We start from the raw sequence: 17,217 nt of genomic DNA on the forward strand, positions 1-17,217 counted from the left end.
ATATATGCAACTGACATATATTTGTAATATATTTGTATATCTGGGAAAATATATGTGACATATATAAAAACGGCCAATGTTGCTATATTTTGAAATATATTTGACATGTATGTGTATATATGTGACTTATATGTGTGAGGCATACATTGACATAATATATGTGATTTACATATATTGCCATATATCACATTTTTGTACTTATGAGCAAACAAGTACAAATAATGTACTGCTGTCATATACTGCTCTTTCTCTCTTGAAATGTCCTACTTTCATGTTAGTGTTTCTGCTTATTCCTTGCTGAGGATGGTTTGTAGTACTAGGTTTAATCAATTTGTCATATCATAGAAATATTGGTTATAACACATTGTTGAAGACAACTGGATGTGAATTTCTTTTTTTTTTCCTGACTTTCCGTTCCTACCAAAAACATCTGGGGGGCCATTAAACCTGCTGGCGGGCCTGATGTTTGACACAACTGCCTTAGACAGTCTTCACTATTTTTTTGTACACAATTTAGTGAGTCAAACAAAGCCCCCCCCCCCCCCACCCCTACCAGAAAAAAGTAACTAAGTAACTTTTACTTAAAGGAATTATCCGGAGTAAAATGCACTTTAGATCAATTTACGGATGATTGGGAGTACATATGTTGAGTTGACATCAAAATCATGTCATTCTAGAATGAATTTCATTAAGCCAGCATCTTTCCAGAAATGTTGCCATCTTTGCTGACATCTTTAGGGGAAAGTCCGTAGGAGTCGATTGCCGAAATTCACAATTTCGTCGCCGTTTAAAAAAAAAAAAAAAAAAAACATAGTCCAGTCCATACAACTTCATTTCAATTTCAAAAGAAATACTGGACTATTTTTTTTTTTTTTTTTTAAATACTTGGCAATCGACTCCTACGGACTTTCCCCTAAAGATGGCAGCAAAGATGGCAACATTTCCGGAAAGGTACTGGCTTGATGAAATTCATTCTGGACTCTCTATCCGACCACATAAAGACCTCGGGATACTTCGGTTTGGCTTTAGGGACCCTCTACTCACTACCACGTAAGTGTAATGTTGTTTGGAACTGTAGAAGACGTATAAAAATAGCGTTTTGTAGCGGCGAAATAATATGCCCTTCTCACTTCCACGCTAACGAGTTTTTACCAAAAACGGTAAAATCGAACTTTCTCAAAACACATCCGAATGACATGATTTTGATGTCAACTCAACGTGTGTACTCCCAATCATCCGTAAATTGATCTAAAGTGCATTTTACTACGGATAATTCCTTTAAAGTACATTTTAAATGAACTACTTTTTACTTTTACTTGAGTACATTTTCAGACGGGTCATTTAACTTGTACTTGAGTCATATTTCATCAAAGTATTGGTACTTTTACTTGAGTACAATATTTTAGTACTTTTTCCACCTCTGCCTATCTGTCCCCTTTGGAATTATATCTCAGCCTATTGTGAGGTCCAGTGCGTTATGTCCTGGGATTCGGACATGCCGGGTGGTTATGAGGAGCAATATGAGAGAGAAATTTGATGATCATTCATCGTTGTTTTGGGACGTTAAGCCTTGTTAAGCCTATTTCACAGCATGTATGAATCAAAGGTATACGTATGTTTCCTATGGTTCTTCTCAGTTCTTAGAAAAAGTATCAGTGTAGATCTCAGGATAAGTCTCAGTATAGTTTAAAGGTAGTGTACAGATATATAGTTATGGTCACATGTTGCAGCATTTTCATAAGTTGTCTGCATAAGTTTGCCATGAACGCGCACATCTCTAGGTTAACCATAACTAACTAATTACAGAACAATAACATAACTAAATTGTAACCGGTATTTTGGAACCAACAGCTTGGGTTTAATCATCATGGGTTCAGACAACCTAGAGTTTGAGTTTATCTCAGTGTTTGTTAAACTTCCTTTCTGGAATTGACCTCTGAAGTTCGCCTATAAAAAAGAACCAAAACGGCCACCTTTGCCCATATAAGGAGATCCGGTTGTTAATTGAAGCTAACTACCTATGGCAAGTTGCATCGCAAGTTAGCTCTGGGGTAGCAAAAATCTAAGTGTGCCGCCTTTTCGTACCAGAGATCACAGTATCCACTCGAAGGCAGAGGACAAAAGTGTGTTCAAGCAAACGTCTGCATTTCAGACTTTTTCATCCCCACGAGAGTTTAACAGGTGCGATAATTCAAAATACCCATGTTATTTCCCCATAGGAAAAATCGACAGATACCAGATGTCAAAGATGGCAGCTTTTTTGTAGGCGAACTTCAGAGGTCTATACCCCCCTGTTTCCTTAGTTCCTGTTAACCATGTGCTCCTGTTTATTTTGCCATGTGTCTGTTCCCTGTCTCATGTCTCCACCCCTCACCTGAGTCTTGTTCAGTTGTCTGATTATTAGTCTGTTAAGCCTGGTTCTTGTGTCTATTGTGTTCACCTGCTTCTTGTTGCTTTTGCCCTATCGTCTGTGTTTTGTAATTATCATCCTGGTGTATTTAAGTCCATGTCTTTGTAGCTTGGTCATTGTGGTCTTTGTAACTTGGTCATTGTGTTTGCCAAGTTTTTGAGTGTGGTGCTTCTTTTAGTAAGTAAGCTCTTTTTTCCATAACCCAAGCACCGTATCACATTGTGCCAAAGAGACAACCACCATGAGACAGCTGCAGTATTTTCAGGAAAACAAATATTACTATGTTTGTATTATTTGTTCAGTTTTGTTAATTGTATTGTGTGTAAAACAATACATTCGAATCTGCTTTTATTTTCACAGCAATGCGGATGCGGATCTGTCATTCCTACCTAAGCCAGTGGCGGTTTTACTTATCTGCCTGTCTGTTTTTCTTGGTCTCCTTATCCGAATGCCTTCATCAGAGAAAATGTTTCAAGAACCCAAACAAGCTATCATCTTTAAATCCACTAAAACCACCATTCTATTATGGTACTGGCCATTTGGGGTGAAAGATAATCTGGAGGGTGATGTGTGCCGTGAGAGGTTTGGTATACAAAACTGCATGCTGGTGGACAATCAGTCCCAGATCTCTGATGCAGATTTTGTCGTTTTCCATCACTTGGAGTTGGGCAATGGACAACATTGAACCTTATTCGCCCACAGAAACAAAGGTGGGTTTGGTTTACTCAGGAAAGCCCTGAAAATAATTAAAATGTAACGTCTTTGGCCGGGTACTTCAACTGTACCATGTCCTACCGTCGTGATGCAGACATTTATGTACCATATGGGAGTTTGATCAAAGAAAAGGATTTGGGGACTGAAGTTAAGGATTTAATTCCAAAGGGCAAAACTCATTTTACATGTTGGGTGGTAAGCAACTTTTTACCAAACCATAAGAGAACTGCTGTGTACAAAAAACTGTCAAATATAATGCCAATTGTGGTGTAGCAGTAGGTAACCGTCTAGATGATCAGAGTCTATTACTGACCATCTCTCGCTGGCCTTTGAGAACTCCATCTACAGAGATTACATCACAGAGAAGTTCTGGTACAATGCGTTCATGGGTGGAGCAGTGCCTGTAGTTTTAGGGCCTCCACGGGAACAGTATGAGGCTGTGGCACCAAAAGACTCCTTCATCCATGTGGATGACTTCAATTCCGTAGATAAGAGCAGCTTGGAGAATTTCTGAAGAAACTGATTGAGGATAGGGAACGCTATGTCTCATACTTCAACTGGAAACTGAAGTACACAGTGCTGACAAACTACTGGATTAGAAGCCTCTGTGAGTCTTGCCCCCAAATTAGCAGCCTGCAAACACCTAAAATATACAAAGATTTTAATGCTTGGCAATGGGAATAAAACAAGGGTGCATGTTTTCTGTAAATTCCTCAGAGACCCTCGATTGTATCCTAACCAAAAGTCTATTCCTAACTGAAGACTGCCAGATGTATTAAATGTATTTTGGCTGAACTCATGTTGTATTTGTTTTATTTTTTTAATTTTATTTATTTCAAACTCATTTATTATTTTCATGTCATAATATATGGCTCATGTTCAGGTGGTGAAGATATGAGGTGAGCATGAAGTCTTTTTTTTTTTTTTTTTTCAGTTTTCAGTTACATGTTGTGTCTGATGGGGTAACACTTTAAAATTGTAATAGGCCTACATTGCTGTGGTAGGAAAACTAAATGCAGTAAAAAAAGAAAACTAAACTGGAAGAAAATAGTCACTGAAAAGCTGAATTATTTTTTTACCTTGCATAGACAAAAAAACCTTCATTGTTGCCAATGTTATAGACACTGCAGTCAGTTGCTCTTACAGTCCCTATGTGTTTGCATGTTTTATATGTGATTCTGAGCCTTGTCTACCCAACTCCTGGTACAGGCAATAGTAATCTCACGACTACTGTAACGCCCTCCTGACAGGTCTCCCAGCCTGCACAGTGAAAGCCTTTCAGATGATCCAGAACGCTCACATGTTACCCCGCTGCTCCTCCAGCTACACTGGCTACCTATGGCTGCCCGCATCAAATTCAATTCTCTAACGCTTGCCTACAAAGTAGTCTCTGGTTCTTCTCCCACCTACATGAATGCCCTCATACAGGCATATGCTACCACCCGACCGTTGGGCACCTCAGACGAACGATGTCTAGCTCTGCCACCGGTACACTCAGGCCAATCCAAACTTTTTTCATCTGTTGTTCCTCGCTGGTGGAACACACTACCAGTTCCTACTAGATCAGGGACATCCCTCTCCATCTTCAAAAAACTCCTGAAGACCCAGCTCTTCAGAGATCATCTCCTGATAGCACCACTTATAACTAGTCTTGCTGATCCTAGACTTACCACCTGACTAGAACTGACACTTGACGGTTAAGAAACAGCACTCATTGATGCACTTATTCTATTTCTTATTGCACTCTACCAAGGGCGTAGGTTTGGTCTGAGCTTTGGTGGGGACACTACCCACTAACCACCCCCCCCCCCACACACACGAAAAAAACAACAAAAAAACACTCAACTCTTTCACCAGCCAAAGATATATAAAATGATTAAAATGTGCTACTGTCCAACTACTATCCATGATTAAAATGTGCTAATGTCCAACTTGATCTAACTACACTGTGTAGCCTACATAATATGATTTTAATATGTAGGCTACAGATATGTAGGCTATATTTAACATTTATTTTCTATTTGGTCTGTTATGAAATCATGCCCATTTAAGCACAGCTCAGTTTTAAGAAACTAACTTAAAGGAACCATATGTAAGATTGTGGCCAAAACTGGTACTGCAATCACTTTCAAAATACTGAAGAGTGGTGTATCCCCTCCCCCTCCCACCTGACTCGAGGTTGCACACGCAGATGGCGAAACACTACTGACTTCGTGATTAGTAGATAGCTGGAGGGTGGCGCATCAGGCCAAAACACAACATGACATGACAAAACACAACATCAACAACAGTTGAGGGCTGCAACTTCACTTTTTAAATGACAATATCCTGGCTGGACTACTGTTGTCAGTGATATAAGTATTTGAAATGAACATGATTTCTTAATGTCTAGTGACATATCAGGGCCATTTTATGATTAATTGAAATATTTTTCTTACATACGGTTCCTTTAAATACATGCATGCTTAGCATTTTGTGAAAATAAATCATTAAGGCTACATTGACAAACTCTTAACCGTGAGCTGCCTGTATATTCTCTGATTCTAATATTTACAGATATCTAGGCGATGTAAGCACAACTCAGTTTTAAGAAATGCAGCCGAAAGACCATGTTGAATTTTGCTATAATTTATTTCAAAACCGGATTAGTCTGGAACAGCTAACTATACACGGGAATGCATTACACCTTTGTGTTCGGTAAGGTCTGCTGTTTATTCTGATATATGGTTTGTCATGTGTTGCGTGAAGAGTGTGTAGGCCTACGATATTCCACCGAGACGAATGGATGTGGAGATGGGCGCAGAGAATAATTATTAAATCTCTTGAAGTTATTTTTCTCGCGAACTGTTTATCACAGCAAACAGTGGCTAGCTAGCACCGTTTAAAAGCTGAGAAAAGGCTTTCATGTGACACATGTGTGATGAGTAGCCTACTTCTCGAGGAGTTCAACAGAGAAGAATAGGTGAATTTGGACGCACTTCATGCTTGTAGTGAAGTAAAGCTTAAGTGCTGCATGCTGCGCAGGAGACTGCGGCTCACTGGTAGTTATTATAGGTAACTTAAAATCAGCGCGATTTACCCTTATAGGCTACTGCACATTACAAGATCTGTACGAGATGATCCGCAGCACTGAAGTGAGACATGATTTAACTCTTTGTGTAGCGCATGTGAGCGCTTTTTCCCCCATTTCAACCTGAATATTGGTGGGGACATTTCAGTCGTATTTTGACATTGGTGTGGACACGTCCTTCGGTCCCCACGCAAATCTACGCCCCTGCACTCTACCTTTTTTTTTAAATATAATGTAATGTAATGTATTGTAATGTAATGTTGTCAGGAACATTTCTGTCACTGTTGCGACAGACAATAAAGTATATTAAATTAAATTTAAAAGCAACAATATACAGGTTTGTAACATTGTGAGGCATGTTTATGTGGTATTTTCTTTGCCATTTGATTATATGAGGGAGAATCACACACCAGACATTCCGAGTAATTATTGACACTATTTAGGGCAGCAAGGCCTGCACTGCCCTCTGCCAACAGCAGAGGGCCTAAAGAGAATTGTAACACCGTGGTGAACTCCTCTAAAACCCAAGAGGACCATACCCTTTGTCTAAGAAATGGATGTTAATCATCCTTATAAATTGCAACAAAAAATATATTGTAGCTCTTAAAAGCAATATGTTAAGCATGAGCATGAAGCTTTGTCCTCTGATTGGGATGACTGCAATATTAATATTAATAGAGACATAAATAAATAAAGATAGAAGATAAGTGTTATTAAGTGATAAAGTGCTAATTCAAAAATGTGGATAGATTGTAAGTAGAAGCTCTTCCTCAGCCTCTCAGTACTGGCTTTCAGGCAGCGGTAACATTTCTCAGACCTTAGCACACAGAAGAGGCTAAAGTTGGGATGACTGGGGTCTCTGGTTATTTATTTGGCTCTGGACTGACATCTCCTAGTGTACATGTCCTATAGACATCATAGTGTACTCCTAGATGTCTTCTCTGCTGACCTCACACCACTCTCTGACACATTTGGTGTGTGTGTGTGTGTATCTAGGAACAGACTGTAAGTGAGAAGGAAAGTAACACAAATAAAATTCCCATGAGCATACTTGAGCAGCATGAGTTTACACAAATTCCACCACCATGCCATAACCCTGCAGAAGGCACAAGACTGGAGATGATTTTATCCAAAGCATTGCTACAGGTTATGTCTATTTAATGAGGAGGTAGGCATGTGATTTTGATTATCCACTGTTTCACCCGCTTCCACTTTTACGCCGCTGACATCACCACCAAATCAATGACAGAAAGTAGATTCATCCAGTAGTTATACAAAAGCTTCTTCTAACCACCCTTTACCTCTAGCATCTACCTATAGAGATAGAGACAACTTCGGGTTAGAGTTTTGCTGTTCAGTGATATCTGAACTATCAGCCAACTGTTGCAGGAAGGATGTGGCTAAATGGCGTTTTAAACGGAAGTACGGGAGATGTGACATTTGCCATCTCTCTTGTGACATACCCACAGGTCTTTGGAGGTTTTCAGACAGGAAGCCGTATGTGCCACGCTTGCCACTGGGTTCAGCACAAAAGTCAAAGTGGCAAACGGTTCTTGTGCCACGCAAGCCGCTGAAAATAATTGGTTTTTTTTTGGAGAGTGCAGCGGTGATGTTGTCATATCCTTTGTGTAAGACACCTTACCCACATAATTTAGTCTCATTTTCCTGCTATCCCAAACCACATTCAAACCAGCAGCCTGTTTCTCTTTCTCTTGGCCCTCTTTCCTTGGAGCCAGTTAATGTTCTCTTTGGTTAGTTAATGTTCTCTTTGGAGTTCATCTCTCTAATTCTCTTTGGAATGCAGGCCACTGATCAACAACTTGATGAAATCAAGGGATTGGGTTGGCCTAACTGCAAATGGTGATTCATACCTCCAGATTATGGTCTACTTCACTGTGTGGTGGTGAATATCAGATAAAATACTTTAGGATGGATGTCATTTCATTTGACAAATGTTTGCTATGTACAAATGTATAAAACATGAATGTACAAACATCATTAAAAGAAGGGAATCATGGAAGAGAAGGTCAAACACAGTTCAGTTCAGAGGTAAGACATCTCTCCATGATTCTTTAGAACAGTATCTGTCTTCTCCCAAATCTCCATTCTCTAAAAACTCTCATCTTAGCTCTTTCTCCCTCACACGTCAGCTGTCTCAGCTCTGGTTCAGAAGCTTCTCCAAGGTATACTGAATGATGTAAAAAAAGAAAACACCTTTGTCTCTATTTTCCCAAAATAGCTGAGCTACTCTTTGTGTCACAACTCTCTTATCAGGCGGCCGGTTTTGTTGAAATACTTTTAAAAGAATGTATCACAAAGTCACACATTCAATGCAGTTGTGGGAATCTGTGTGATCTGCACTCATGATCTCCAAGTTTCAACCACTCTTTCATAATCTCTTTGTAACTGTGAGGAGCCTCCTTAGCTTCCTTGATCTTTGACTTCTGAGTTCAACTCTCTAAGTCTATGTAGGCTCAGGCTTGTCATTTAAGTATAGATGTGCATTTGTAAGGTGCAGGACTTGATTGTTCATCACTTCAAGCTTGTTCATCAAATTTCATGAATTATGCTCTATGTAAATATATAGACAAATAGGCCAATTGGCATTGCTGACATCACAGTCTGGGTGTTAAAGACAGTGGTGGGATTTGAGAAGAACTTTCTGTCTCTCTCTATCTTTCTCTCTCTCTCTCTCTCTCTAGCACAATATCCTTTTCTCACACTTATGATAGGGTGCAAAAGGGGGAAGGCAGAAAATGAGAGTGTGAGAGACAGAGAGAGGAAGAGAAACAGAGAGAAACGAGCAGACAGAGTTTGAGTTTGAAGAGCTCTGGTCTACTTTGTCTACTTAGACTAACCAGTCTACTTTGCGGAGCCTATACCACGTGTCAGCTCAAAGGCACAGCTGAGGGGAGAATAGCAGAGCCACATGCAACCGCTCAACCACGAGAGCTTCCGGCATGTCCCCCGACTCAAGCGCACGCTTCCTAAGGTAAGGGTGCCACTCACCAACATTGATTCATTTCACTGGTTTATAATATGCCATTCCGTGTCAACACGGTGAACATGGTTGCTGTTTATGATAGCTGCATTCAATCCAAGATTTAATCATGGACTACATGCTGCTGATGCGTGATGCTGTAAAAAATCAGACATACCTATGTGTGAACGTGCATTGTTACAAATGCGCCCATAAATACACCTTAAAAAAGATTGATTACTCAGTTTTATTCTTTAGAGCTAATCCAGTTAAAGCCGAACTCGCTGACATTGCACCTTTTTTACTTTGGTTTCCCCAACATGTCTCCTGTACGAAAAGTAGACATGGGGAAAGTTTATGTAGACATAAGTATACAGGTGCAATGTAGATGACAATGTAGATGATGGAAGATTTAAAATATAATACCTTCTACATTAAAGGACGGATGGCAATTGCCATGTTGATCAGACAAAAAGTTTGATCTTTCACTTTTTAATCAGGTAATATATATATATATATATATATATATATATATATATATATATATATATATATATATTAAAACGATCGATCATTAAATACAGCTACTTTTGGGTCAAATGCCATGAATCGTCTACTTACCCATCTTTAAGTGTACCCACGCTTATCAGCATCATTTGTAGTATACCACATAATGTTTTCATTAATATCTTGGTTTTTGAGAATTAGGGGAGGATGACAGTTGAAACAGCCTCTAGATTTAAAACACACTCATAACAAACTGGCAATAAATGAAGGCATAACAAAATCTCAACTGGTTATGTTAAATTTACGTCACAGTAGAGGATATACAAACAGCTTGAGATATTCTACGTTCTATGTTTGCAACTGGCACCAGACCCATAGTGCATTGTTGTGCTCATGTTGCATAGTTCCAAATAGGCTTGGTTGTTGATTGGTTACTGTGGAAAATCTCCTACCAATAGCACAGATAAGTCAAGTCAAGTTAACACCTTTCTTGTATAAAGGAAATGCATCTGAGCATTGTCACCAGAGGTGACTACGCAAGAATCAAGCTGCTGTGAACTTATGTTTGGCGTCCTTTTGCTCTTCTGTGGCTGCTCAGCTTCTTCCCTTATGTTGTCTGATGAAGCAATGGTGGACTCAATGGCATCATTAAAAGACAAAAAAATGATTGATTGACACAAGATTTGGCCGCTGTTACAATAATCTCCACCCTAACCACATCTACCCGAATACACCCCACCCACACACACACACACATTTACTTATTTTGAAAGACAGCACTCTTATCATAGGAAGTTGGCCTCTAGACCCCGGAGATGGGTGGGGGTGAAGGCTGGGCAGGGGGGTGTGGTGGAGCATTGCTCATTTTAAGGAGCAATGAAAAAACATAGTTTTATTACAAACCACCACCAAGTCTGTGATTCAGCTCTCACCACAAGCATGAGACCCACCCAGAAACAAAAAATGACCGTTACTCTCTACAGCGATCTACATGGTTTGACATGTAATGTTAATTCGACCTCTTCTAGATGTCAGTGTGTATGAACAAAACAACTCCATAGTGAATTTTACACAAAATGAAAATGAATATGAAGGTGATCTGTAATTTTCTACAATTGTGATGTTGAAGAAAGACAAGAATTATCATAATTTTAATGGAAAAGGATGGTATTTGAAATATGGTCCAACTTTCCATCAAACATAAGTTTAAAAATATAGCTAACCTGGTTGAACTTTTTAATCAGAGGAAATACATCAGATATGCATCAAACGGCCTGCCAACAAACATTCTACATACAATTTGAACATCATAATAACTGACATAGTTGTAAAACTATATTAAGGTTTTCTGCCAAACAGTTTTTGTCCACTTCAATAGATTTTCCATAAATATGCTATACAAAGTACATTATATGATGATGCAACTTACTTAGCCAGTCTTATGTTAATAACCCAAGGGGAAAAAATACAAATATTATGCAAAAATTTGACCATATTCTGATTGTGGAAATACTGGTGACATTTTTTTAGATGTCCACTTCTGCAAACATTCAACATTGGAAGCATACATGTCTAAGAATTCCATGACCATGACCAGTTGCCATGAAACATTTTCTTTACTTCAACAGTAGATTAAACAAAACAAGCAAAAACACAAACTAAAGAATGTAATTCCAGGGAATTACAAGTGCATGAAAATGCTAAAAATATGATGTAAAATATCATACAGAGTAGAAACAGATAATGCAGAGATAGTTACAATTTTGTTGCATAAAAATAAAAAAGTACATAATGATGGTTGCTATGCCAAATAAAGTGGTTGCTATGCTGGTTGCTAGGGTAATCATGTTGGTTGCTATGGTGGTTGCTAAGTTGACATTGTAGTGGTGGTTGCTAGGTTGTTGCTAGGGTAAATCATATGGTTGCTAGGGTACTTATGGCGGTTGCTATGCAAAATAAAGCAGTTGCTATGGTGGTTGCTAAGGTAATCAAGTTGGTTGCTATGGTGGTTGCGAGGTTGACATTATAGTGGTAGTTGCTAGGTTGTTGCTAGGATAATTCAGATGGTTGCTAGGTTGTTGCTAGGGAACATATGGTGGTTGCTATTCAAAATAAAGTGGTTGCTATGATGGTTGCTAGGGTAATCTTGTTGGTAGCTATGGTGGTTGCTAGGTTGACATTATAGTGGTGGTTGCTAGGTTGTTACTAGGGTAATTGAGATGGTTGCTAGGGTGTTGCTAGGGTAGTTCTGGTGGTTGATATAGTGTATCAAGTGGTTGCTAGACTGAAAAAAGTGAGGAAAAGAAACAATAAGCAGAGAGCACTGAATATGTGTAAATATGTCTTATCTCTAACTATTTGTTCTGTTCTTTTGCTCACAGTGGTTAATACACTGGATATCTACCATGAGGATTTGCTTTCGAAAGAAGATGACCTTCTGCGTACTGCTCACTTCATCTTCACTCATCTCAATATTCTCATTATTTTACTTGCTATCACCGATAGAGCCTATGGATTATAAACAGAGCGACCTTTTTACTTTTTCAAGCACAAATGTCACAATCCTGCTCTGGCACTGGCCTTTTGGAAAGCCATACAGCCTGAGTGCTGATGTGTGTTTGGAGCAGTATGGCTATCATGGATGCCTTCTGGTGGATAATCGGTCCTGGTTTTTAAGAGCAGATCTGGTGGTCTTCCACAATCGCGAGTTGGTGTCAGGTCAACAGAGGCTGCCGTTGAACAGTTCCCGCCCGCCCGGCCAGAGGTGGGTCTGGATGTCCTTGGAGAGCCCAGAGAACAGTGGGAATCTCAAGGGCCTTGGATGTCACTTCAGTTATGTCATGACCTACAGACGGGATGCAGACATTACCATCCCATATGGAGAACTGGTGCCGAAGGAAGCAAATAATGACAGCACAGTTGATGCCCGCTTACCAATGAACAAAACGTTCCAAGCCTGCTGGGTTGTGAGTAACTACTCAAAACGACATTACAGGTCGACTGTGTATAAGCAGCTTAAAAAAGTCATTAATGTGAAAGTGTATGGGAAAGCTACGAAAAACCCTTTGGACGCAGAGAGTCTGTTACCCACAATCTCTCACTGCTATTTCTACCTTGCTTTTGAAAACTCCATCTCCAGAGACTACATCACAGAAAAGTTTTGGCGAAATGCCTTACTAGGGGGAGCAGTGCCTGTAGTTTTAGGTCCACCGCGGGAACAGTATGAGGCCGTGGCACCAAAAGACTCCTTTATCCATGTGGACGACTTCAGTTCCATTAATGAGCTTGGAGAATTTCTCAAGAATCTGACAGTGGATAAAGAACGCTATGGCACTTATTTTGCTTGGAAACATCAGTATTCTGTTAAACTGCACACAGACTGGCGGGAGAGGCTTTGTTCTATCTGCTCTCATCGCCACAAATGAAAGGTGCTCAAAGTGATGTAACACGCTTTCTAAGCTAAAACATCACCTCATCATCCGCTAGCTGCCTATGCCCTGAATACACTAAAAATATGCGGCCTCTGTGGACAGCCCAGGCTCTAAAAACGACAACAAAAACAACTTGGTCCAACCTGGGGCCTATTGCACAAAAGCAGAATTAAGACATCCGGGATAAGTTACTGAGCTGTGCTCAATGAATCCAAAACAAGAGCGTACAGGCTTAATTGGTTGCACAACGAGCAAGCCAGGATGAGCAGAAACGGCTTCATCAAGCCAGGTGAAACCTATCCTGGATAGGTGCGCGCTCACGGCTCCCTCAAATAGACCCCGCCGCCGATCACAGATTCACTGATTCACCATGGCAACTAGAGCGGCTTCATTGCTCCTTCTACGGTGTAAAGTAGGTAGCGATAGCCTTTTCACAACAGCAACAAACAGCAACACCTCTGTTTAGGAGAATATTGCAACTATAGTGTCACGACCACCACGCACAAAATGGTTATGGCGCTCCCGTTACGTCACATTGTCGCATAACAGGTCGGGAATGGCGATATGTAAAAGTTAAGTAATGATCACAAACGTTTAAATAATGACAGTGGGTCTAGTTATATGTGATAACAATGTCTAGTGGGCAGTGGAATAACTATTGGTTTCCCTTTGTGGTGACTGCTGACTGAGATAAGGGATGAGATTTAATAGATCCTGGAACTGGAGCAGGCTAGCTCCACAGAATAAATCGCCATGGTGACTTAGATACTATACCATAACATATCCTGCTGCCCCCATCCCGCTTTTGTGCAACCGGATCACGGGTAAATTGAGCCAGGATAACCAAGATATCCCTTATCCTAGTTTTGTGCAATAGGCCCCTGGACCATAAAAACAAAACAAACTATTCCAGCAAATCACTGACTAGAGTTCCAATTGCACTGGAGGGAGGGGGAGGGAGTAGCGAGGGACTAGCTCTGTTTTGTTTGAACGACAACAGAAGTGACATTACTCAACATCGCTTAGAGTGCCTTTAAGATCACAAAAAGTATACTATGACATTGGTGCAATGAAGAGGTAAAAAAAACATAATAAGATTGATGTTCAAAATGATACTTGAATTACTAATTGTTATTTATTTTGTGTTTGTGCAATATAGGCTACTAATTTTGTTTGTGTACCATTTCATTCCAACACAATTTTGCTCTTGTTGAGGTCATATCACCTGAGATACATTCTACCTCTAATGCTGATCTGCTCTCGCCTGGGTCCCAGATAGGGTCCACCTAAAAACTCAAAAAGCCAAAATAGTACAAAATGTGAAACAGGGGGGGTTAGGACCCCCTCCTTGTTTTAGGCCAAAAAAACTCAAAAAATGGCCCAAAATTGCATAAAATGTTGACATCCCTCCTGCTGTCAGATTTAAACACAGCAAAGTAACAATCCATGCCATCAAAGGTGCATCCAAGGTTAGTTTAAAACTGGAATTACAAGGAGTAAGGTGTCACTTTGCCACATGCCTTTTGGCGAATATCCAAAAAATAGCAATATTCAGACCTGAATATCTCCGATGAGCAACCTCCTTTTTTCAAAATTCTTTCTGCACATGAAAGGGCCATCTGTGGACTTTAGAAATCAAAAGAAAAACGCTCTGCCTTTTTATTATTTTTGTCGCTGTAGCCACCTAAATAGTGTGATCCAGCCAGTGATTATAAATACATATCTACTTCAATGATTGGTTGAAAAAATAATTTAGGTCATTTATGGTGGACAAATGGAGATATATTATCATCAATCATGTCTACTGATCAAATCTAAGCTAGATTTAGATGTCCTGAGTGCAATATATTCCTTAAGGTAGCTTAAAATGACATCATTGGGTGACATACACCAATATGCCCGTAGGTCCAATATTTGCAAATGTGATGTCTCCAACATATCTCAGGGGTAGAAACAGTCACTTGGACTCAAATAATAACTTGAAAGATTTTGTTTGCCAAAGGTCAAAGGTCAAGGTCACTGTGACCTTATGTACATCCCTTTGTGGTGAATAAACCTCAAAAAAATCCTGACATAATTTCATATGTGATACAAATATTCACTTTGACTCACAGACAACAAATATTTGAATTTGGTGGTCAAAGGTGGAGGTCAAGAGCCTTGCATTCTTGAGAAAATTATATATCATAAATGCCTGTAGAGAGTTTTTTTTTTTTTCAAATTTGGTACAAATATTCATTTGCACTTCCTTTGTCTTTGTCTTTCATCGGTGACCTCCAGAAGGCTCAAAAGTGGTATCTGTGGTATCTGGCATCTCAGACCCACCTCCCTCCACACTCATGATAGGTTGTCTACCAACCAATACCGACAATTGGTAATTTGTCTTCTTTGCTGTGGCCGTTTATGATCCGATCAGCAACATAGCCAGACAAACTGCAATCCCTTGATGTGGGAACCCACAGATACCAACAAATTCTTCAGTTAATCATCTTTCTTGCTGTGGCCATTTATGATCCCATCAGCAACTATACAACAAACAAAACACCAACCCTTAATGAGGGCACCAAGAACTACTGTACCACCAAAGTCTTTGGTCATTCCTCTTCTTTGCTCTCACCGTTTCTGATCTGACCAGCAACATAACCAGACCAACCGTAAGCCCTTGATGTGGGCAACCACAAATACCTACACATTCTTCAATCAATCCTCTACATTGCTGTGGCGGTTTATTATCTGATCAGCAACATACCCAGTCAAATCGCAAGCCTTTGATGCAGACACCAACAAATACCAACAAATATTTCGATACCAACTACCCATCAATGTCACAAATTCTTCAGTCATTCCTCTTTGTTGCTATGGCCATTTATGATCCGATCAGCAACATACCAACATACCAAGCAATATCATAAATTCTCCAGCCATTCCTCTTCATTACTGTGGACATTATGATCTGATAAACAACATACACAGCCGACACGCAATCCCTTGATGCAGGCACCAACAACTACCACTCCAGAAACACAGCAGCAGCATCTCAGAGTCAATTCAGGTTGCAACATGACCCCAAATAGCATGTGGGTGCCATAGCCATTGGCTTGCCTTTTCAGCAACCTCCGATAACTGTTACAGCTCCTTTCAGTGACCGTCCTCAAAAACCAAAGTCTAACAGAAGTTTTGTGGCTGATTATATTTGGGTGATAGACAAGTGCTATTTTTGAGATATGTGCATCCTAGAGGCATTTCTTAGTAAAAGTTGGAAACAGGATGTTTTATCATAAGGTGTGCTGAACCCAACTAGCCCTGTTCCCAAGCTGAATTTTGAGATTTTGACCATATAATTAGCATAAACAAAATGTTTGCCAAAATGGCGAGTTTGGGCTCTTTCTTTATTTCTAAATAAATTCATATTGTTCACATTCATATTGTGCATCTCAGATCTCTCCCTTGGCCAACAAATCAAGGCTACAGGCTGTGAAAAATAAATCTATTCTTTTGCCTATGCTAATTACCTGAAAAAACCTTTGAAAAAAGAAATTGCTGAAACTTTATGACTGAGCATATTTGATAAATGAGACTTATTATGTTTTGAGGGTCAAGAAAAATGTGTAGTAATGAAATGTAAAAAAAATTTGAAATTATTTCAAATTGTTAGTTTATAATCCTAAATTGTACACACCAATCCATGTGGTCTGAATTTTGTCTCATTAGAAGTTCCACCATTCCCCTATATATTCCTCTACCAAATGTATGACTAAGTCTGTTCTGTGCACATTGTAAACTCTACAGACAAATGTTTCTAAAGATTTGATAGTTGCCTCTATGAATTCACCAATGCCCAAATTCTTAAGCAATTCATAGTGCTTTTCAAAACCTCAATTTTCTCTGGCTTCAGTACTGATTAGAGTTTAGATTCTCTGCCCGAGCCCGAACTTGACCCGACCCGACCCTCGGGCCGGGTCGGGCCGATATTTCCAGCCACTATCCTCGGGCCGGCCCGGGCCGGGTCCTTGATCAAGCTTGCTTTTTTTTTCTTTATAATCATTAGCCTACTTGGGTGGGGAGCTAAAGCTATGCCATAGTCAGACTCAGAAATATTTTATAT

General features: G+C 39.7%; 1 protein-coding gene and 1 pseudogene across 1 annotated transcript; both read left to right on the plus strand.

The window, feature by feature from the left end:
* The first annotated feature begins 2,858 nt into the window (after positions 1 to 2,858).
* LOC143122662 (4-galactosyl-N-acetylglucosaminide 3-alpha-L-fucosyltransferase 9-like) lies at positions 2,859 to 4,027 on the plus strand (annotated as a pseudogene).
* Positions 4,028 to 8,990: 4,963 nt separating this feature from the next.
* LOC143123402 (alpha-(1,3)-fucosyltransferase 7-like) lies at positions 8,991 to 13,801 on the plus strand. Its single transcript, XM_076284786.1, has 2 exons — positions 8,991 to 9,186; positions 12,063 to 13,801. The coding sequence occupies exons 1-2, from the start codon at positions 9,124 to 9,126 to the stop codon at positions 13,104 to 13,106; spliced, it is 1,107 nt and encodes a 368-aa protein (XP_076140901.1). The 5' UTR covers positions 8,991 to 9,123; the 3' UTR covers positions 13,107 to 13,801.
* Positions 13,802 to 17,217: the final 3,416 nt, after the last annotated feature.

This window comes from Alosa pseudoharengus, unplaced genomic scaffold, assembly GCF_046254945.1.
Source record: "Alosa pseudoharengus isolate Yale_2024_CS ecotype anadromous, Long Island Sound unplaced genomic scaffold, YU_APseudo_1.1 YU_APseudo_1.1_scf_14, whole genome shotgun sequence".
Taxonomy (NCBI): domain Eukaryota; kingdom Metazoa; phylum Chordata; class Actinopteri; order Clupeiformes; family Clupeidae; genus Alosa; species Alosa pseudoharengus.

Bases quoted from the DNA above. Each gene is read 5' to 3' on its own strand.
- LOC143123402 (XM_076284786.1), top strand. From the start codon at position 9,124: ATGCAACCGCTCAACCACGAGAGCTTCCGGCATGTCCCCCGACTCAAG. The intron at 9,187-12,062 runs GTAAGGGTGCCA...TTTTGCTCACAG, and splicing joins TCAAGCGCACGCTTCCTAAG to TGGTTAATACACTGGATATC.